Raw genomic sequence first — 23,476 nt, 5'->3', positions numbered from 1 at the left:
CCTCTGTTGATGATCAGATACTGGAAGAGGTCAGCCAGAGAGGTTGGGCCTTCTGTCCTTGGAGGCATTCTAGACTCAGCTGGGCACTGTCCTGACCTACCTGTCCTAACCTGACATGTTTTGAGCAGGGTGATGACCTAGACAACTTCCAGAGGTTCCTTCCAACCTTAATTATGCTATGATTCTAACTACAAGCAGAGTTCAGATGATTCCTCCATTCAGTTGGTATTTTCAGACTGAGACGTGAATAGAAATTACCCTTCTGAAAGAAGGCACACAGTGGACAGCATATAAAATCCTTTGCATGTAAAAATACTGATAATTTTCAATGCATACTGGTAAGTAATTAAAGCATTGTGACAGCTGGATGTCTGAATTGCCTTTTCTAAAAATGTCAGACCAAGGAGAAAAGCAACTCATACCAATTCTAAATTTCTGATATGTTCTTTAGCATTGGAAACAGAATTACAGATCCCAAAAAACTAGTACAGAATGCTCTGCCAGTTTGTCCAATGCAGCAGTAAGCAACAACAGATTAAAAGCTTCATAATCCTGCCAGTACCTCATGTCTATTCTTAAATACTTGGAAAGAGTAAAGCAAGCATTGCTGTATCCCCAGCACTCATACTTAATACAAAAACGAGGCATTCTTTATGACATCCAGGTACTGTTTCGTAGGTTTTGACACTTTCCTTGCAAACAAATACAAAGGCATCAAATGGTGGGTGTTTTCATAAAAATATATTACAATATGCATACATCTTTAAGGAAAGAGAAATCAAACAGATTCCACAAACCTTGTACAAAATGGACAAAAAAGGAATACCGACTTATAACCAAAGCTTCTTTGTCTGACCCCCCACATTTGTGTTCGGAAAAGCCAACATTTAGAATTAAAGTTTCTGGGTCTCTGCATCAGAATACATTTCTCAAATCCTTGGGGGAAAAAAAAAATATTTATTTGGTACTTTGTCTAGTTCTTCCCTGCTGTATAAGATAGGTGGCATTATCTTTGATCTGGTAAAGAATTCATCCACTGCTTATAAATACCTGCGGAAAGTGTAGGAAATTATATTTATCTTCTGCGGATCACAGCTCAGCAAGAGATGTCAGCTCAAAAGGTATCTGCCGCTACTTGTGTTTTCTTTTGCTATTTGGCTAATAAACTCTAGGTGATAGCATGAATTCTTACAGTGAAACCATCTGTTCATAGGAATTAAGCAAAAATCAGCAGCTACTGAGTATCTCCATCTTTACTTAGGACTTCTGTCTAGCTCCCTGTGATCACCTGGCAACTTGGAAAGCTTCTAATGAAATGAACAGAAATACCTCCTAGCAGAAAAATGCAAGATGATTCTTAAAGTGGATGGTGAAGCAAAGTTAGAAAACACGCATATAAAAGCAGCTGTATAATAAAAAAAAAAAACAAACCCAACACCCCCCCCCCCAAAACCCACAAAAACAAACCACCTTGGTTGTGGAGTCTCCTTCTCTGGAGAGTTTCAAGACCTGCCTAGACCTGCTCCTGAGCAACCTCCTCTAGGCAAACCTGTGTTAGCAGGAAGGCTGGACTAGATAATCCCTGGAGGTCCCTTCCAATCCCCATCATTCTGTTTTTCTGTATATGTCTAGATATATCCCAGATTCTTATTATATTTATAATACTCTACTTGATTAAATTACAATTATCCCTAGACTTCTTTTCACTGCCACACTGTATGGAAATGTAGATATCTTTTCGGAAAAATTTGGGAGACAGTGTTAGGTTCAGCAAGAAGGATGCTATGGTTCAGTTGCTCATCTCAGAAGGATGATAAGTAAACTGTACAGTATATGTAACACCAATGTCATCTTTCTTCTGGCCAAGTCAAACAAACCTTAGGTTACATGATCTGCAGTAGCTAAAAACTATCAAGAAGTTTGAATGTGTCCCCCACGTATGGGATATTCTCACATTTCTGTGTGGAGAAATGGCATCTACAGAAGCCAAGTTCCTCAGCAAGGACAGATAATAATCACTACAGCAAAATAAAAAGATGCTGAGGTCAACTATATCATCATATGAGGGTTAAAATGGAGTCCCAAAGTACCTTTAAGTCACAAAAATCCTGACAAGGTTTAACTAGAATGCCCTGAGTTATCAGATCACACATTATTCCATTAAATGCTAACAAACTACTCCCCAAGCAATTCTCAGTACTGGCAGCACCTCCACCTGAAATAGATTTAACTTCTACTTAACCTCCACTATTACAATTTAAAGCAAAGTGAAAGCAAGGACATTACAGGAGCCAGAAGGGAGCAGAACTGTGAACTGCCAAATGCTAATGTATTTCCCAATTAGCTGCAGTAAGTGCCAAGAGCCAGCGATGTATCGGTGCTCTGTAAAAAGCTATGAGCCACAGCCAGCAGATGTATAGCACCTGATCATTCAAAAGTGGTGGCCTGAATATCTTTACAAGAAGTGTGGGCCAGAGAGTATTGTTATCCCATGAATATTCAGCTATTGGATACAAACTCAGGCAACAGCCAAAGAGTAGATGAAGAATCTCCAAGAGCTCTGCCAGTGTAGCCAGGACATTTTGGATCAGAAGTAAATGAAATGCAGACATTATTAATCACCTTTTCCAGGAACTCTCATTTAAATTTAGCTCCTTACATTAAAAGGGATTTTTCCAGGCTGTTGTAAACTAAGAAATCTATAATTCAGTACAGTTTTTAACATCCAGCATGATTAACAGGAAACTTCTGCCTTTCTAAGACAGTCATGAAGGAGATCTGAAACAAGGGGATTCGTTTTGGTTTTAAATCTTCCTCTGTGGTTGGTTAGCCATAAGCATCTACCAGCTTACACACTGGATGTTACTTCCAGAGGCTTTATCCTTAGCAATCCACCAAGCTTCTTGGTAATATGAGTACAGAGTACCCAATAGCTGTCACACTAACAATAAACATAATCCTTAAGTGACAATTTGATAACATCTTCTGGTGTTTATGAAGCTTTTGAAATTAATGGAGTTCCACCCATCTTTGCAAGATCTTGAAGCTGAACTTCTTAGACTTATTTTTCATTTATACTTGTTCTACATTACTAAATAGAGGAATGGTGGAAATACATCTGTTGTGTAAACAAAATCACAGACAGAATTATTCATTCCATTAATCTTCAAACTTCCTTACATATGTCACACATTTAAAATGGGTCCTCATGCTTCCTACAGTCTTAAGATGATTTTGATTAACTTTTCTAGCTCTCCTTTTATATATACTTGTAATACTCACCAGTCCTTGGGGTATGGTGGATGGTTTTTTAATGGGTATTTTTGTTGTCTTTTTTTTTTTTCCACAGAAATTTGATTTCAATATTTAGGCAGTACTTACAGTATTGTCCAGCTCCCAGTATGATTACAGGAAAGCTGATGGTAAGGCCATTTTTTTAAACTCTGATATACACATATTATATTATACAATAAAGCCCTCTGATGTACAAATATTATATTATACAATAAAGCTCCTAAAGCCCTCACCATTTCTAGTTACATTGATTTGTTTCTTGTTTAAAAAAAAAATCTATAAATTCAGTCTTTTCAGTCTTTTACACATCAAATTTATCTTCTTCTTGTGTTACAATTTGACATCTGCACCTATTTCATCCTTCAAGATTATATTTTTAATAATACTAACAAAAAGAAGTCTGATCTGTAGAATATGGTTTAGCCTTAGGTCCTACCCTATGGCTCAGTATTTGCCTTCCCTTTTAATAGCTGCTCATTTAATTAGTGATAAATATTAATTTTACAGGTGTATAATAGCTGCCTAGACCACGCCTTTTACTATTTTTCTGCCTACATCATGCCTGTTACCATTTTGGAGTATTTCCACTCCAAAATTTTAACGGTGTATTCCTACATCCCTATTTTCTCAGACATCACTGTTAATGATGAAGTTTTCCAAGTTTCTCAGTCATTCATAATGTGGAAGACATATTTATTCCCCTGACTCTTGCTTTAGGGAACAGTGCTACACTGGTTAATACATGCACATGATTCCTGGTGACAGAAATTAACTTCAACTGCATTATGCAAGGACGTGATCCAACTTCGTAATTTCTATCTCTAAAAAGACACTCAAACTAATGAGACATAGTTACATGGCTTTTTTTTTTTTTTCCCTGTCACCTTACAGAGCAACTTCCCATGAGAGCAAAATTAGAAAGGACTCCTTGAGACTGAGAAGATTTAAAGACAATGATAAAAATATTCGTGTGAACCACATATTCGAACCCAAATTCCAGGAGAAATCCCTGTTACATGGATATTTAAGAGGGCATGATTTGCCTCAAACATGTTTAGGTTATGCAATATGTTGAATTTTAATTTTAGAAAAGTTTTGAGGGGAAATTTCTGCTCTCACTATGAATTTCCACTGAAGTATTAGAGAAAAAGGTTGCAGGAAACTCTGTACGTAACAGTTGGCTGAGGTAAGTCACAAGGAGAGGACTGAGACACAAATGACTGATTCCTGATCTGACTACTCAGAATTTCAAAGACACCATAAAATATAGATATTGAACTGTCTCATTGCTGCTGCAGCACGAAATTTGTACACCAAGAAAATAAATCAGCACATGCACTGGGTGTTACAGGTGGAGGTAAACATTAGTGACAGCCAGTTATAACGGCTCAGGTGTGCAAAAGGTTCTGGAGCCTTTCCAGAATGAAATATTACACACTTCGTGTGCAATGAGTGGCAAATACATCTACATGAAATAAATGAATATTAAACAAGCAAAATGCTGAGAGCTGCCAACAGAACTGTATGGGTTAATAGGTGGTTTTTAGAAAGCCTTTTCAGACAAAGCCTCCAAGGTTACTGTGTTATCTCATGAATCAGTTGGTAAAATGCTTTGCCAATGAATGTAAGGAAGTTTAAAGCTGTTGGCTTTCGCCTACCGTACCAAGATCAGTCTTAAGATCTGTTGGCAGACTTAACTTTCTTGATCCTTTAACTGAAACAACAGAAAAAGGAGAAAGGCAGTTGTTAATACGTAAGAAAGAAAACAGAGTGAGGGAAAACATCATGCCACCTTCTGGTCGATACCATGTTGCATATTTGTAGCTTTTTTGCCTTTTTTTTTTTTTTTAATCAGCATATAAAGGCAGAATTATGGTTTAAGTATTTTCATGTACACCATTCAGCAAAATATGTAATTGAACAAAGATGCACTGGAAAAAAAAGCATTACTCCAGCTGTCAGGAAGTGAATGGTGCTTTACACAGGTTTGGCTGTGTGCTGCAATATCTTACCTTGTGATGACAGGAATGGTTAAAAAAAAAAAAAAAACAAGAACACAAATGAGATTAAGGCAAATATTGCAAATGCTGGTTATGCAGCATATCACAAATCTTTAAACACCTGGACATCAATTTAATAAGAGAGTGCAATGAAATTATGAGTTCTGATGACATCATACCTCCAAGATACCATTAGAAAAAAGGGCATATTGCACAGGTAATGGAGACAGAAGACACCATTGCAATATTATGGAAAGGAAGACAGATTGCACAGAAATGAAATACAGCAACTTCAGGATATAATTTGGTATTATCTAGACATGGAAATATTGTACTCAATTTACTAAAGATTTAATTATCGGTTGTGTTCCAATTATGCAACAAAACCACAATTGTGCTTCTGTTCAAAAAATGTTTTCATTTCCTTACACATGAGCACATTCTTCAACAATGAACACCAGAGAACTGAAATGAAGCATGTCTTGTATCAGTCAAAATGGCATTAAATTTATTAAAAGAATGCCTTAAGAGATTTTTAAAATTAATCACTCAGAAGACTTAATTTCCAACATGATTCTCTCATTTCCAATATGGTTCTCTCATTTTGCTTTAATTCAGTATTTTTTCCACATTGTTTTCTGGCTTTTACCCCTTACCCATACTGTCTGTTTGTAGAAGTGAACAAGGAAGAATTTGTCAAGTAATGATTATACTTCTTTTAAAGAAGTCCCACATGGTAAGTACCAGAGTGACAGGAAAACTGTGATACGTGAATATAAGTAACAAGTCCTTTGTAATTTCTGCTTAATAGGCTTTTAGGTCAGAAGGATGCCCAGAACAGCCACTTACCGTTTCAAGTCACAGAGCTCCTAAAAAGAAGTTGTTACAATCTTTTGCAGTGTCATAAACTACAAAGCCTTCAATGTGGCAGAAGAAAATACCCCCTGGCACCTCTGGTAGATTTTTTTTTTCTTCCTTCAGGAAAGAGCATTGCAGCCTTTCAGACTCTTGAGCAACATTTTGGTATGAATAGAACTAGCATAGTCCTTCCAGTAACATTTTCAGCTGTCACCTTAACTGGGTGCTTTGGGACAAGGTGAAGATCAGCCCAAGATCAAAATATACATCACTAACACTACTACAGGAAAATTCTCTAATTTGGATACCGAGTGTTAGGCTCCTACAACCATTTTAGTCTCTCACACAAAAGGCAGCTTGAGTTTTGGAACAGCCTTTTAAAAAACATTTCAATTATCAGAGCAGCTGTCACACACTCTTTCAGACTCTGAATGGAGGATTCTGCTCCAGAAAATCAGTACTTTGCTACAGAGGAATAGAAAGAAGCATCACTTGTGATATAATTTCCTTTAAAGGAAAGGACAACATCTGGCCCAACCAACCCTCTGAAAAAACAGATTACGAACTCCTAAACAAGACCGTAGGGCACTTTACCTAAGATATAAATTAGGATATTTCAGAGCTATAAAACCTATCTGCATTTAACACCAAGGAGCTTCATTAGTGCTGTCATCACAGAGGCTTTGAGCTTTGCAAATTGATGGTTTAACCTCTTTTATTTCCATGCTACAGGTGTTCCTGTAGAAAAACAATTGTACATCTTGTGCTATATGCCACAGCTGTTCCAAAATTGTGGAACATGTGTCTGAAGTGCCAGACTGCACAAACAGCTCCCAACTTTTTTATGCAGGCTCATACAGCACATGCAAAGTATGCACTTCCTGCTTTCTCTGAAGTACTCTAAAGAGGCCTGAGTTGGGAGCTGCTGCAGCTGCACACAGACAAAATAGCCATACTGAAGGTTGCACTCTAACACAGCCTTGGGATGCAGAATGGAGTGAGGATCGGAAAAAAAAAAGGATACTGGTACAGGGATAGAGTTGAGGACATGGTGGGTAGTGGACTAAAGGAAATAAATAGTGTAAGGAAATGAAGGAAGTACAGCTGACTAAGTTAGGAGTCATGCTCCCCCAAGCTTTACTGTGATTGAAACTGTGCATACCACTTTAGGGGTTGTGGGGCAGGTAAACCAAACTTTTTACTATTAAACTGATCAGTCTTATGAGGAGTGGCTAGGGAAACTGTGATTGCTTAGTCTGGAGAAAAAGAGGCTGAGCCAGGTGGGAGGTCAGTCCCTTCTCCCTAGTAACAAGTGATAGGACAATACGAAATGGCCTCAAGTTGCACCAGGGGAGGTTTAGGTTAGCTATTAGAAGAAACTTCTTCACTGAAAGGCTTCTCAAACACTGGAACAGGGTCCCCAGGGAGGTGGTGGCAATGGTCCCCATCCCTGAAGGTGTTTCAAAGAGGCAGAGATGTGGTGCTGAGGCACATGGTTTAGTAGCAGGCTTGCCAGAGTTAGATAATGGTTGGACTTGATGACCTTAAAGGTCTTTTCCAACCAAAACAATTCTGTGATTCTTTGAATGTGAATATTATGCAAACTACTCTTAGTACCTATTATCATGCATATGTTACTATCTCTACATTTATCATACAGGATGATCATACATGTAAACCTGTCTTGCTGAGAAAGAGCTTTTGAAAACCAGTTTCATTTCAGAATGAAGTATAGCATAAAGGTTCAAGAGGCTACCAGAGTTTTTACTATTATTTGCATTCATGCTGGAGGCAGCCAACAAAATTGTGATGCCACAGTGCAAGGCAAGACAGCCCCTGCCCAAAAGAGCTGTATGTGTACACATTTTGATTATACAACAGTTGGATGAGAAAGGGACACAGAGTCATCAGGTACAGTCTCCTGACCTGACAACCTCCTATCTTGGAGCCATATGTTTCCTATCATTCTTTCAATGAAAATACCAAGGCACAATCAAGAAACATGCACCCACAACCACAGCATTCACTGATGTGTTTCTCTCAGCTATTACAACAGGAATGTAGAGAATTTACTGGTTTTCAAAATAATGAAGGTCACTTCATGCTGCTCTTTTTTCTGTTACGGACCTTTTGCCTCCATAATACTTTGGAATACCTGTCCCAGCCTCCCCTGACTAAAACATGGATTCAAGAGCTTAATATTTATCTTCTCAGTTGGACAAGCTACATGATAAAGTCCTGGAGGTTTGGCTACTGGGGTTCTGAGGCAATGTAAAGGCAGCCCTTTTCCTTTGTTGGCCTCAGGCAGATTGCCCCAGGCAGTCACTCTCTTGTGGGAGCTACTTTAAAGCGGAACCTAACTCTCACTCTGCCCTGAGATACAGATCCTGCTGCTGCCATTCCTGTGCCTGGCCAAGGCCCTGTTGATCCAGACCTGGATTCACACACCAACATCCTCCCTTCCCTTGTCCTGGACCTGCCTGTCAATCACCAGGCTGTGCTTGACCCTGCTCCACCCTGCTCCCTTGCTTAGTTCGTGTCTCCGCAGACTACAGGAGCTGCTGGCCTCTGCCGGTGAGCTCAGCTCCTCTTGAATCGTGAGCCATGCGCTGTGGGGTGGATGGGGGCTACCCCTGCTCCTCCCTGTGAGCAAGATACCACTTCCAGGTCCCCATTTCCTCCCCTCTGCCAGATCATACTGCTCTCTGTTCCTGGCTAATCTCAGGATTTTACACAAGCAAGAATTCACTTGATCAGAAACCCCCTCACATACTAAAAAATTGATAAAATGTGCCTCGTATTCACAGCACAGGAACCAATCTCTCTTCATGGATTAATTTGCCTTCTGACTAGCAAACATTCTTTTCAATTTAATATAAATAAGTAGAAATTGTTATGCTGGCACTGTCATCAATAATCATGTTTCCAAATAAATTATATTCTATGTTTTCCACACACACAAAATATTTTGAGGCATTTACTTTCCTGCTTGTTTTCAATGAGAATATAATTTTCAAACTGAGTCAAATACCCTAACAACTTTGCAGTTGCCCACAAGTTTCAAAAAATAAAACAAACAAAACCCCAAAAACAACAACAAAACACCCCAAACCCCAACCAACAACAAAACCTTAATATTCTTCTTGAAACAAAGCTATTTAAAACCATTTCATGTAGGAAAGTGTGAGCTTAGCATGCCATGGGTCTAATCCCAGCAGATTTAACTAGTGGAAAAAAAAAATCAGGATAGCAGCACTTTAAAATTCCAATACATACAAAAACTTGTGCTCTTGCCATTAGGGACCTGTTCCAAAGCTCATGAGAATCATCTGCGGAAATCTTTACACAGCCTTCTCTAAGCTCTAGAGTTTTAAAAGCATTTTGGATGTGACCCCTGAACGTGAAGGTGATTTTTTGAGAAAACACAGAAATGCACTTTCACTTTGGAATATACATTTGAAGATTCACTCTCCAATACACAGACCGATGAATTTATTAGAAAGAAGTCTAAACATCTTACATTGCATCTCACATAACAAAGTTAAATGACCTCTTGAAGATGACTTTGCTTGTCCTCATTACACTGCTACTTGTGCTCTTGTGTATTCTCAACTGCGTACTTCAGTATCAAGCTGCACATAAATGGCTAATGCAGTAAGGGACACCTATATTCTTTATCCTATATTGCTAAGAGCCCCTGAACATTTTTTTTTTTCTACTCAGATGATAAAAACCAAGGTAAACTTTACTGGAATGGGTACTGTTCTGTAAAACATCACATAGACATTAACTCCAGATTGGATGTAATAGCATTTACATTATGAGTGCTTATAAGGCCTTGGCAGGTTTTACTGCTTTAGAGCTACTGAGCTTGCATATGCCATTGTAGAGCGAATGTAGTACAAAGCCCTAACTTATGACCTCCAAATCACAAACAGTGATCAAAATGCAGCTTGACTTTCCTCATTGAAAGAACATGGCACAGAGGAGTGGTACTGAAAAATCCTGATCTCAGCTGTTCTTTGTAGGATCCAGTGTAAGTCAAACACCATTCCATGTGGTATGTCATGCTGCATCACTGTTCTCATGAAACATACTTTAGATAGGAAAGTGTTTTGGCTGTTAAGGTTTTTTTTTTTAATTTGTGAAGTTTTTATTTTACCAACATTATTCCATATGTATCACTATATCTCACACGCATTTGATTTACGGCGGCAACAGCCACCATTCAGGTATCCACAAACAAGCAGAATCTTTCAAATGGCTGCATTTACTTTTTGTTTTCCTGTAGAGCATTGGAAATATATCACTACAGTATTCAAATACTGATGTAATTATAATAAGATACCAGTGGTTAAGGAAGATTATTCCTCTGCTCTGCCTACCATTCTTACAATGCAAGGTTGTCATTTCTTCACATTGCTGCTGCCCTCTGTGTTCTAGCTGGCAAGGCATTCAGAGCAGGAATCTGATTTTTCAATTACACTGTCTGCAAAGCTATGCTTTAGTAAATTGTAAGGAAGCTCCTGAAAAGACAGTTTAAAATATTGCCTAGTGGTAGAGGTTGGATTTGTACAGAATTAGAAACCAGCCCCACATGTAAAATAAGGAGTATTCTTCAGCAATGAGTACTCAGTGCTCCAATAATCATACCAGTAATAGAACACAAATGCCTAATTCTGATTTGAAGCAGGGAGAAACAACAAAGATGAATTACTCAGCTGATCTAGGCTGATTCTGCAGAAACTTAGCCTGAGGTTAAAACATGGGCAAAGAGTAAGAGATTGTAAGCAAAATACATTTTTTCAGGGAAACCATGATGGAGGCAGGTGAAGCAATGTTCAGGATCAGATGAAGAGATCAGGAGGTAGGAGATCTTTTAGTTCTCCAAGAAACCTTATCAACAATGTTCTTACAGACCTGGGTGGAACTGAAATCTGACTAATTTACTAATGGCTCTCCCAGATGTAAAACTGTTCGTGTCTATGCTGGCAACCGGTGTGCTGGAGGGATTCTTCCTAGGCATTGTCGTGGAGTAGGCACATGAGCACATGAATGTTCCACAAATCAATCCATCTGATGGAACGGAGGATGAAGTTGCTCAGCATTGTGCCACCACGTATAGTGTTTGTCATGCAGACTAAGTGTCCTCCACATACACTTTGTCTAAGCATAGTGGCCCTGAGTATGCACAACCTGGCACAAACTTCACTGCCTGATGTTGATGCAGTCAGGCAACCGTAACAAATTGCAAGAAATCAAACTCCATTCCTTCTGTAATTTGCAACCTTATCAGTTGTTAATGTAGCAATATCTAGTAGAGCCTTCTTTGAGGAGCAACTCGAATCATTTAGCAGTCAAGTGTTCTTTCTGATAGATTTCTGAAAGATAGAGTCTTTTGTCTATCTTGAGCATAGGAATGTGGTTACTGGTTTTACGAACAGGTATCAGGGGACTCTGCAGAGTACAGCACACTTCTGTTACAGAGCCTGTGTGCCATGAATTATAAATAGATCAAAGGCAAGACTAGAAGTAGAAAGATCCTGCCTAACAAATCTGTAACTATGCAGATCAATCAGCTGTTTTCTACAAGAAAGTAAAGAAGTGTTAGCCAGCACGAAGGCTGATGAAAATGTGATGCTGTGCTGATAAGAACAAAGCAGTTCTGCTCCCAGATTCTGGGAGGCCATACTTTTGAGGTCAGTGACTCCATGTGACAAAGCTGGATTTTGTCCAGTTTTAGAGCAGGTGTGCCAAAGTACAATTATTTTAATTGTGCATTAATTAAAAATACATTTTGCATCAGTCACAGTAAAAGTAGCTTCTATTTTAAAAAGTTAATAATAGCTAATAATAGTTACCACCTACAAAACTGCACCTGATTTCACATTTAAAGATTCAAATATAGCTTGGAAAACAACATGGAGGGGCTAAAATAGAAAATGTTCATAAATATGCCATGTTTTCCCTGCTGAATTATTTCTAAACCAAAAAAAACAGAATACATTTTGAAGCAAAGTATGTTAAATTTAAGTCAAGTAGATATTTTTGATCAACAGCAGAATGAAAAATTGATGTTTACTGCAGAAAAAGGTGCTATAGGAGTCACTCATCGTTATGAAACTAAACATATGCACGTGTTTACCAGCTGGTCATGTCTTAGTTTTCAGTAAAAAGAGTTTGTAGCTTGCTGATGGAGAGAACACTGAAAAGATGAAACCTAGTGAGCCACACAATCAATAGATTAATTATACTTCAATTAATAAATGTTTGATTTTAAAGACCATATCAAGAGTTTTTGAATCCTGGCTCAAGAGTTTGAGCTCCTGAGTGCCATACCAGCATTATTATAGCCCAATCCACTTTGACATTCATACATCTATGGAATCGAGGTTGCAAATAGTACAAGGAAATACATGGTTTAAAACAGCTATTTTGTTTTAGTTCTTGATGTGTCAGAGAAACAGTGGCCTCTATTAATGTGTCCTGTTACAATAAATTAAATGTGAAATAATAACAGAGGATTTGAATAGCATATTTGAGGGCATTTGTTGCCATAACTAAGGGGGAAAAAAGAAGTATCTATCAGTACTTACCAAAGTACAAGAGAAAAGTGTGATATGCATATAATAAGCACAATGAACGTATCACAGCTACACCTCCTTATTTTTCATCATATTTAAAGTCAGCTACTAGAAAACAGCTCTAAGCAACAATCTTTAAGACAGTGAACTCACATTAAAGAGATCAATGCAGACTAGGCACTTGCAGAAAAAGTCTCTAGGAAATGAGACGAACTCCACCTTCTGAAGGGTAAAATGGGAAACAAACTTTTTAACAGCCAAGATTTCACTGCTGGGTCAAAGTGGTTGATAAATAAATTATTTTATTTTAGGTTATGATTCCACTATAAAATACATAACTTAAGCACTGGGCAGGTTCTAATGGTTAAAATTTGCCACCTCCAGACTGCTGTTTTCCAAATAATTTCTCTATGTTCACATATGCATAATATATATAAAAAACTATAAGGGCTCTCTACTGAAAAAGAAAAGAACTCTGAAAGTTGTTGAAGAAAACGGAGAAACAAGCTTCTGATAGAGGGATATAGGAATACACCTGAACAATACATTTAACTCCAACGTTTTCATAGTCTTCTCCTCAAGATGCACCACGTACATTTAATTTTTCTTCAGGTAAACAGGATTTTGTTGTGCTATGCAATAAGCACTTCTCCAGTAATTTCTTCTCTTTGGAACTGTAACTATGCACTTCACTTCTTAGGGATTAATGAAACACAGTGATGCATGACATGAATGGCTTATACAGACTGCAGGAAGAGAAGCCAATCACCTTTACCTGAAGTGGGAGACTTGCAACGCTCTAGCTCCAGGGAAACTGGACTGTCACTGAGTTCAGTCAGGCCTGAAAAAATGGAGTTGAAAAGTTAAGTTACAATCTAACAGGGCATGCTTCAACTTTCTTGGTTGATGATATTCTGCACTTTAAAATAATTTTCGAGGAAGGAATGGTGTGAAACGCAAGGGAAGAATCTATTTCTGCAGTTATCAGGCTGACACTGCAAAAATTTATGCCTGGTTTAAAAATTGCACCTCTTGTTAACTCAGCTTTGTTTTCTGACTGCCTCATGGTTGACAAAGAGTGACTGTGCCTAATGAGAGAAAACAAGTAAATTTGATTTGAAATACGAATCAGGGTAATTCAAACCCTGTCAAACTGACATAGGAACAGCTCTATGTTTTCAGTTGCTGCAGAATGCAGGGACAAAATCTTAGAAGAGGGGTAGAAAAGCCAAAAAAGCACTGGTGTGAAGACAGTGAATATAAAAATATCATCACTACTATGCACTATTGGGAATTTTTCTATGAATTCACAAAAGATAGCTCATTTTAAAGGACACAAAGGAAATGGTAATGCTGTCTGGATATAACACAGACTTTTTGGACAAGATAATATCTATATTGTTTGTAAATATTTTTGAGGAACTCTTTTGTGGCATTTGCAGCTATCATAGGAGACAGCAAAATATAAAGTAATTTTAGTTTATACTGCTTAAGTTTGGGCTTGTTTCTGTGATCAAACTAAGATCCTTCTGACACAGGTTGCATGTACAAGTCTAAACATGCCTTTTGGCATGCTAGGAAGAGAAAGTCTGAGCTTGTGCTTTACTGTGGGCTGTTGAGAGGGTGAACTGGGCATGGTGAGAGGGTGAACTGGGCATGGCCGTCCCTATTCAAATGTTCCTTTGGAAGGTGCCCTATTGCCTGCATCAAGTGGTTCACATTTGTCATATGGAGCTCTAAAACTTCGTGCCATAGGCTCCTTGGGACTGGCAGACAGCGCAGCACTAGACATTCACCTGCTATCAGTGTGGACTCACAGCACCCAGGTCACAGAACCTATTGAACATTAGCCCACAGTCAGATACTGCCATAGTGATGCTATGTTCACGCACACTCTGCATACACTGTATCCTGGAAGCCTAATGTGGAATCATAGAATGCACTGGGTTGGAAGGGACCTTTAAAGGTCATCTAGTACAATCCCACTGCAGTAGGCAGGGACACCCTTAACTAGATCAGGTTGCTCAGAGCCCCATCAAGGCTGACCTTGGATGTCTCCACAGATGGGGCCTCCACCATCTCCCTGGTCAAACAGCGCCAGTGTTCCCCCATCCTCACAGTAAAAAACTTCTTCCTAATGTCCAATCTAAATCTATTCTTTTCTAGTTTAAAACCATTGCCTCTCATCCTGTACTTGTAAACAGTCTCCCCTTTCTTGTGGGCTCCCTTCAGGTACTGGAATGCCACTATAAGGTCTCCCTGGAACCTTCTCTTTTTCAGGCTGACTAACCCCAACGATCCTATCAGAACCTTTCAATGTGCTTGAATCTGGCACTGTACTTTCTGCAACACAACGTTTTAACTTTTATAGCATCTGGACCCTCAGGCTCAGAGACCCTTGTCTCCAACATCCATACAGATTCTTGTTTTAAAAGATTTCTGCTACCATTTGGTCACCAGTGGATTAAAAGCAGTGGTATCTTAATGTAGGTGCCGCTGTTTCTATAACAATGTAACTTTGAACTGCTCTGAGAAAGGGGAGAATTCAGAGCCTCGACAAGCAGAATAAAAAACTCCTACCACTAATGAAACTGCACAAGTACTAAAACAACTTTGAGAGCACTTTGGGAAAAGTGCAGCATTGATTTGGCCTGTTAAGTCAGTATTAATGACATATTTGCTCCTGGCCTTTAAACAGTAAAAGATCATAATCTAGATACTAATGTGGAAAACCCAATTCTTATTTTATTTTGTTTTGTGAAATGCACCTGAATCTTTTTTTGATTCAACCTGGAATCTTAGACACAATTTTATATTCCAAATCAATTGTGAGTCCAGTCATTTTTGACATTAAATAGAACATTGCATAGGGTTTAGCCTGCTTACAGGGATGCATAGCTTGCTTACAGCAAATCTTACCACCATCTGACATTGAGATTTCTGTATGTACCAAGAGGCTTGGGTCATAATTGATTTTTGCTGCAGAACTGTCTGCAAGGTACAGTAGGAGTGAGTTTGGCACATTCACATAGCATCAGAGGACTTGGATGAATAAAATGAAATATTAAACTGTTTATTTTGCAAATGAAATATTTGAGATACTATGGTTCTGATGTTGTAATTAATTTTGTAATTAATGAATTTCTTCGAAAGTTTGTATAGTTACTATTGGTGATAGTCACAATGTCAAATGGTAGGTCAGAATCTGCTTCTGAATGAAAGTTTGTGGGTTGTTCGGTTTTGTTGTTGTTGTTTGATCTCTTTGGTTTTTGTTTGGTTTGGGTTTTACAGGGGGTGGTGGTTTGTTTCGTTCATTTGTTTTTGCTTTTCTTGAGTTCACAGAAGCAATGTTATAGCTTGATATAAATGATGATGCCACTGACTTAGGAAATGCACCAGATCACATCACTCTCCAGAAAACCCAAGAGCAACCACCTTGAGAATACCACAAACTCTTTACGTTTGGCAAGAGTTTTACAACTTGTACCAGTAAACACGAATTTCACGTTATAGCATATTTTTAATGGTGAACACGTGAACTTCTCGACAAATCTAGATTTGTTGTCAAGTCACTATCACCTCTAACAATGATCACCAACAGATGCTTTAAAAATACCCCAAGAGAGTAGTAACTCCTCATGTTAAGCACAAGTGGTACTATACACCTTGTACAAGGGCATTGTCAGAATCATGGAATCATTAAGGTTGGGGAAGACTTCTAAGATCCTCAAGTCCAACCATCAACCCAACACAGTCTTAATCTCAGACACTTAGATTTGCTTAAGCACTGCTGTTTGCAGATTTTCTCCTGCCATAAACCTTTCTTGCTTAGAAATATTATAATGAAGAGTTCTCATTACCCCTCCATGTATCCAAACTCTCTTTCAAATCTACTAAATTCTAAATCTCAAAGAAGTTATACAGCAATGACTTGCACAATCATAATTCACTGAAAGGAAAAAAGATTTTTCAGTTTTGGTGTCATCTTTGATTCCATTAAATGTTGTCTTCTGTTTCCCTTTGAGATAAGAGAGAGAGCTCTCAAGCTTTCCTTGGCACTAGTGCTTATTTTATATCGTAATTTCCTTTTAAAGAAAATCAAGCTAAGCCTTTTCAGTGATTTATAATGTATAAGTAGTTCCATGTGACTCAGTTTCCCCTGAATGTTAGAGATTACAATAGCTCCTGAAGTCAGATTACAAAAACATTTTCACTTTTCTTTTTGAAGTTCTTTACCACAATCTGTGTCCCGAGATGTTTAAGCTATTTTTTGAGTCCAGGCAGAGCAAGAAGAACATAGCAGCAAAACTAAAGGCAAAGAAATTTCCAATGTAAACAACCATCCATGGACTTTTTAAAGAAACTGTCTTTGAGCTGAACAAATTATAAACATGGGAAAATGGTGCAAAATGCAAATATATCACATAAGGTATTACAGTACTTTTAAAGATATACCCCATGAATCCTTCCTAAACCTTACCTTGAGTCCCATTTTCCCTTTATTGAGGGACCAAAAAAGATACTGTATAGTATGGAGTGACAACTTCTATGAACTCAACTGAAAACTATTTTTGAAATGTTACATTTCTATCTTGATGATTCAGACTGACCATTTCCTTAAAAGCACCCAAGTCCATCACGTCCTTGCTTACAAGTAAATGAATTATAAATAAACTATCATAAATATTCATGAGGCAATAAGTAAGCATAGTGTTATCTTCATCACCTTCACACTGAATTACCATGGAAATGTCAGGCCATTCAGAATACAGCTGTTGACTTGAAACTCAACCTGTGTTAGCCTCTACTCTGTTGTCAGGTGTGATTTTAAACTGTCAATTACTGATATGTCATGACTCATAATGTGGTTTTCCATGCCCTCCTGTTAGACCAAAGTTACTTTTACTTGCATCCTCTCAAGGGTCTACCCTGATGGGGGAACAAAGAGTTCTCACTAAGAAGTCTTCGTTCTGAAAATTACTTTCCAATGGACCAACAGCCTGGGAACTTGCTGACTTTTTGGATGCTTCACAGAGACAATTTTTTCCTGGTTTACCAACAGATGGCATGAATTTCTACAGGAGATGGAAACAGCTTTTGCAAGTTGGTATTTTTATATTCTGCTGCAAATACTCACTCTAGATGCAGTAAATGTGCTTGCTTTGATATTTGATATTGATTTCAATTGTAGGAAAAAAAACATAAAACCCCAAACAAAACCATGAACAACACAGCTCTGCAATGCTGCAGAGAAGTTTATTTTATTTAGCCTGGCACATCATCTTGCTACAAAGTACAATGGAAGGTGGCTACCAGCGGCTGTTATAGCAAATGGAATAGGCCATCAGCACCAGGAAGCTCTGTACGTACCCTCATCTTGGCCTATTATTTTCCTCAAATTACCTCCCCTGATAGGACGATTGTTTCAGTCTCTCTCATTATGTATGCCTAGAACTGATTACATTTCCCCTCCCAATTTCTTCCCTTCTTGTTTCTCCCTTCTCACTTTGACCTTTCAAAACAAAGAATGTGCTGTCTTAATGCTATGTTTGTTCTAGTAGATTCCGCGTGTAGCTACACATGTATACATTACTTTTATCAAGCCCTCTAAAGATCTATTGGCTAAAAGTATATTATTCCACCACTGTCCCTTGCATGTTGGATGTCCTTGACATTGCTGATTATGTCTTTCCTTTGGAAAACCTCTCTTCTCCAACGTATTACTTCTTTTCCCTGTTTGATGTGTTTTGGCATTTGCTTCTCCCATTCCCTCTTCAGTTGCGTGGCACTCCAGACTGAAACATTAACACTTTATCTGTCTGTCCCAGTATTTGATGAGATTCTTTCCCATAAACAGGACAATAAATAACTTTTTAAATTTAAATCCTAATGAACATCACAAATACACATAGTATTGCCTTGGCTGGAAAAGACCTTCAAGATCACAGAGTCCAACCATTGACCCAACACCATCATGGCCATTAAGCCATGTCCTGAAGTGCCATGTCTACATGTCTTCTGAACACCTCCAGGGATGGTGACTCCTCACCACCTACCTGGGCAGCCTGTTCCAATGCCTGATCACTCTTGCAGTTAAGAAGTTTTTCCTAATATCCAGTCTAAACCTCCCCTGGTGCAATTTGAGGCCATTTCCTCTTGTTCTATCACTTAATGATAGGGAGAAGAAACTGATCCCCACCTCACTACAACCTCCTTTCAGGAAGTTGCAGAGAACAGTGAGGTCTCCCCTCGGCCTCCTCTTCTTCAGACTAAACAATCTCAGTTCCCTTAGCTGCTTCTCATAAGTCTTGTTCTTCAGGCCTTTCACCAGCTTTGTTGTCCTTCTATGGACCTGCTCCAGCAACTCAATGTCCTTCTTGTAGTGAGAGCTTCAAAACTGAACAGAGCATTTAAGGTGTGCCTGAGTACAGGGGCATGGTCACTTTCCTACTCCTGCTGGCCACACTATTCCTGACACAGCCCAGGATGCCAGTGGCCTTTCTGGCCACCTGCTCAGACTCTGGCTCATGTTCAGCAGGCTGTTGATCAACACATCCAGCTTTCCAGCCACTCTGCCCCAAGCCTGGAGTGTTACATGGGGTTGTTGTGACCCAAGTGGAGGACCTGGCACTTGGCCTTGTTAAAGCTCATTCATTTGATCTCAGCTCATCAATCCAGCCTGTCCAGATGCTTCTGCAGAGCCTTCCTGCCCTCAAGCAGATCAACACTTCCACCCAATTTAGTGTCATCTGCAAACACACTGAGGGAGCACTCAATCCCCTCATCCAGATCATTGATAAAGATGTTAAACAGAACTGGCCCCAAAACCGAGCCACAGAGAACATCACTTGTGATCAGCCACCAACTGGATTTAACTCAATTCACCACCACTCTTTGGGCCCAGCCATCCATTCATTTTTTACCCAGAGAAGCATCCACACATCCAAGCCATATGCAGCCAGTTTCTCCAGGGGGATGCTGTGGGACACAATGTCAAAGACTTTATGGAAGTCCAGGTAAACAACATGCACAGACTTTCTCTCATGCACTAAGCAGGTTGTCTTTTATAGAAGGAGATCAGATGAGTCAAGGGGGACCTGCCCTTCATGAACCCATGCTGACTGGGCCTGAACACTTGTTTGCTCTGCATGTACTGCATGATGGCACTCAAGATGACCTGCTCCATGACCTTCCCCAGCACTGATACCATACTGACAAATCTGTAGTTCCCCAGGTCATCCTTCCAGCCTTTTCTGTAGTTAGGCATCACGTTTGCCAGTCTTCAGTCAGCTGGGACCTCCTCAGTTATCCAGGACCACTGGTAAAGGATTGAAAGTGGCTTGGTGAGCACTTCTGTCAATTCTCTCGGTACCCTTTGGTGGATGCCATTGAGCCTGACATATTCGTGTATGTCTGAGTGGTGCAGCAGGTCACTAACCATGTTCTCTTGGATTATGGGCGCTTCATTCTGCTCCCTGACCCTATCTACCAGCCAAGGAGACCGGGTATCCAGTGAACTACTGGTCTAACTACTGAAGTGTGGAGCAAAGAAAGTATTAGAGTAACTCAGCCTTTTCCTCACCTTTTACCACTATGCTCTACCTGCATGCAATAAAGGACAGAGATTCTCCTTAGTTCTCCTTTCATTGCTAATATATTGGTAGAAGAATTTCCTGTTCTCTTTAACAGCTGAAGCGAAATTAATTTCCAGTTGGGCTTTGGCTCTCCTAATTTTCTCCCTGCATAGTCTCAGGACAACCTTGTAGTCCTCCCAAGTGGCCTGCTCCTTCTTCTAATGACATAAACTCTCCTTTTCTCCCTAAGCTGTAATAAAATGTCTCTACTCAGCCAGGCCAGCCTTCTTCCCCCTAACTTGTCTTTCAGCACATGGGGATGGCTTTTCCCTGTGCCTTTAAGAGTTCCTGCTTCAGGACTCCCTCCCAAGGAACTCTGTCCACCAGTCTTCAAAACAGGCCAAAGTCTGCATGCTGAAAGTCAAAGGTGAAAGTTCTGCTGATGCTCCTCTTCAACAACTGAGAAATTATGATTTTGTCACCACTTTGCCCAAGATGGCCCCCAACCATTTCATCACCCACAAGCCCTTCTCTGTTCACAAATAGCAGGTCCAGCAGAAGACACCAAGCATTGACCTTTAGGCTCTGTTTATTCACTCATCACACCCCACAACTGAAGGGAAAGATGAGAACACTACTTGGGCTCCAGATCCCTTTAGCCACTCTTCCCAAGGTTCTGAAGTCTCTCTTAATTTTCCCTGGACATCTTTAACTTGGATTCCTTCTGTCGAAGTTAGAGTAGTAATTCTGCATTTCTAAAATACACTCACAAACTTAACATTGCCAAGATAAACTCTATTTTTTTTTTCTTCTGGAGTCTTACCTTTGCTACTTCAGCACAGCTAATGGCACTACTGCCTTCCATAATACTCTAATATTGGTTTCATCCTTGGAACATCACACTTTAACTCTCAGATTCAGGTTTGATGCTGAACTAGGCTGTTTATTACTGGAAATCAACTTCAAAACGACCAACAAAAGTCTAAGTGTCTTGCTCATTAATAACATCTTCATTGGCTTCCATGCTTGCAAGTCTCATTGTCTCAAACTGATCCTCATGAAATTATCTTCTTGGTTCGTTACTTAATTGAATCAACTCCTTCTATATCTTCCCATTAACTTCCATTTTCATTTATATAATCCTCAAAACACTAGACCTGATGATTATGTTATCACATGACTACTCCTGCTTTTACCTTAATGATATTGACATCAACTGCACAATTTCAAAAAATAATTTATTTTTCTTTTCCCACCATCAGCCCTTATGAGTAGAGTTAAACTTGTGAGGACAATGCTAAATCCATTCTCAATAGCCCTCTTAAAACTCATGTCTCAGACACATACGAAAGCACATTTTGGGAATGACTTTAGCAAGGCACTTTACAGTGTATGACATGTTCTTGCCCTGTTCTTTATCTTATCACCTGACACGTTTTTCAGATCAGACATTACATACTCCTGTGTTAAGTATCCAATGGCAAAAGCAACAACCAAATACTTTTTGAGGAAAGAAATTAAGCTGTTAGCGACCTTGCACAAGAATCAGACTCATACTCTTCAGTTATGATGTACACAGAAAGATTCTCCAGACTTTTCTGATTTGGGGGTTGAGGATGGAAACAAAAGAATACATTTTCCACTGTGAAAAACATCACTGTCTGTGTTCATCCTTTTGAATGACAATGTTGGTGATTTTTGGTAGGGGAACCCCTCCAAACCTTTGACTGCTGACTGTCTCTTGGGTTCTCTATTACAGACCTCAAATTAGCGAAACCAGAATAATAAACTTTAAGACACAACAACTCTTACAGACTGCTGGATTTGTAGCTGGATTATGTGCTTTAACTAAGCAGGCCACCTTTTACGAAGTATTATGGAACAAAAATGTAGAAATCAGTTGTGGAGTAATCACTCTAGAAAGACAGAATACATTTTTTTTGTGTGAGTGAACAAATATATTTTAATGCCTACACAACTCTGCATGTATGTGACATGACAAAACAACTGCCACACCTTTACCTTGCCTATACTGAGTATTTAATATAAAATTGCCTATCCAGTGAATCTGTGAAAACTACTTTAAAAAGAGATGAATAAGAGGCATCCTGGAGACCTAATTACATATAAGCACTGCAGTTAATTAAGATACACACAGCTCATCTGTGGAATAGTCATTTTTTGCAAAATTAATTATAGCTTTGTTCATTGCATCCTGTAGTGATGAATACTAATATTTAAATTGCATATCTCTATAATTGAAAATTTAAAGATATTAAAACCATTAATGTTCATAACTCTCTTTGATGTATATATTTTTATACCCACTTTACATTCCCCATTAAACATCAGAGGCATGGGGTGGTTCCCTAAAGCCAAACACTCAAGTACCAAACCAAGTTTAAAATTTTGAATTTCACAGTACCCAATCCAATAACCACATAGCTCTTCTGAAAAATACGGAAGAATTAGCTACAACCAGGTAGTGCCATTGCAAAACAAGAAATGCTTCATATAAGTAGATGTACACTGAGATGAATATAAACCCAAAGAAAGATAACGTCATCAAGAATTCAACACTGTTGACTGTTGAAAAAAAAATAATTTTTAAGGCCCAATCCATCTCATAGAAGTCTCTGAGGTTTTTTCATTGACTCTTTTGGAACAAGAAAACAGATCTGAAATATCTGTCTAATAAAGGTAATTGTCAAAATCAAGCATGGTTGACATCACAAAATGTAATAATTTTGCATGCATGCTGAATGTGTTTTAAAAAAACACATTACAAAGCACAAACACACATGTTTAAGTCAGGCATAGTCCAATCATGATAAAGCTATTTGCCTAACCTTTATAGAACTTACTCTGATAGGAAGTACGGATCCGTTTCGTTAAATCTGGATAAAAGTTAGACAGGCCACGCATGCAAAAGTTGTCTTTGGAACATGCCAGTACACCAGCATCAGCAGCAGGCAGAGGAAAGAGAGAAAAAACAGTCTAAAGTGAAAGGAAGTGATACCATAACCAGCATCTAGAACAGCCAAGGTGAAGAAATTTCAGCAGACGCTTACCTTCTAATTGGGAGATATAACAAGAAGAGTAATCAAAAACATAAAGGATGTGGGATGGATGGTGAGAAAGCAGCTGAGGCTATTTTGAGATGCAT

At 38.9% G+C, this 23,476-nt stretch overlaps 1 protein-coding gene across 2 annotated transcripts in view; it reads right to left on the bottom strand.

The window, feature by feature from the left end:
• STXBP5L (syntaxin binding protein 5L) overlaps positions 1-23,476 on the bottom strand; it is a 211,833-nt gene that overhangs the window by 32,654 nt on the left and 155,703 nt on the right. Inside the window, exons 19-20 of one of the 2 annotated variants that reach the window (XM_054383024.1) lie at positions 23,175-23,246; positions 13,512-13,577 (exon numbers count right to left, since the gene is read on the bottom strand). In XM_054383024.1, coding sequence (XP_054238999.1) covers positions 13,512-13,577; positions 23,175-23,246 — 138 coding nt within the window. The remainder of the gene's footprint in view (positions 1-13,511; positions 13,578-23,174; positions 23,247-23,476) is intronic. The other variant, XM_054383032.1, reaches the window with a different exon arrangement.

Source organism: Indicator indicator, chromosome 1 (genome assembly GCF_027791375.1).
Source record: "Indicator indicator isolate 239-I01 chromosome 1, UM_Iind_1.1, whole genome shotgun sequence".
Lineage (NCBI taxonomy): Eukaryota > Metazoa > Chordata > Aves > Piciformes > Indicatoridae > Indicator > Indicator indicator.
Note: the sequence above shows the minus strand (reverse complement) of the source record. Positions and strands in the feature narration are given on the sequence as shown.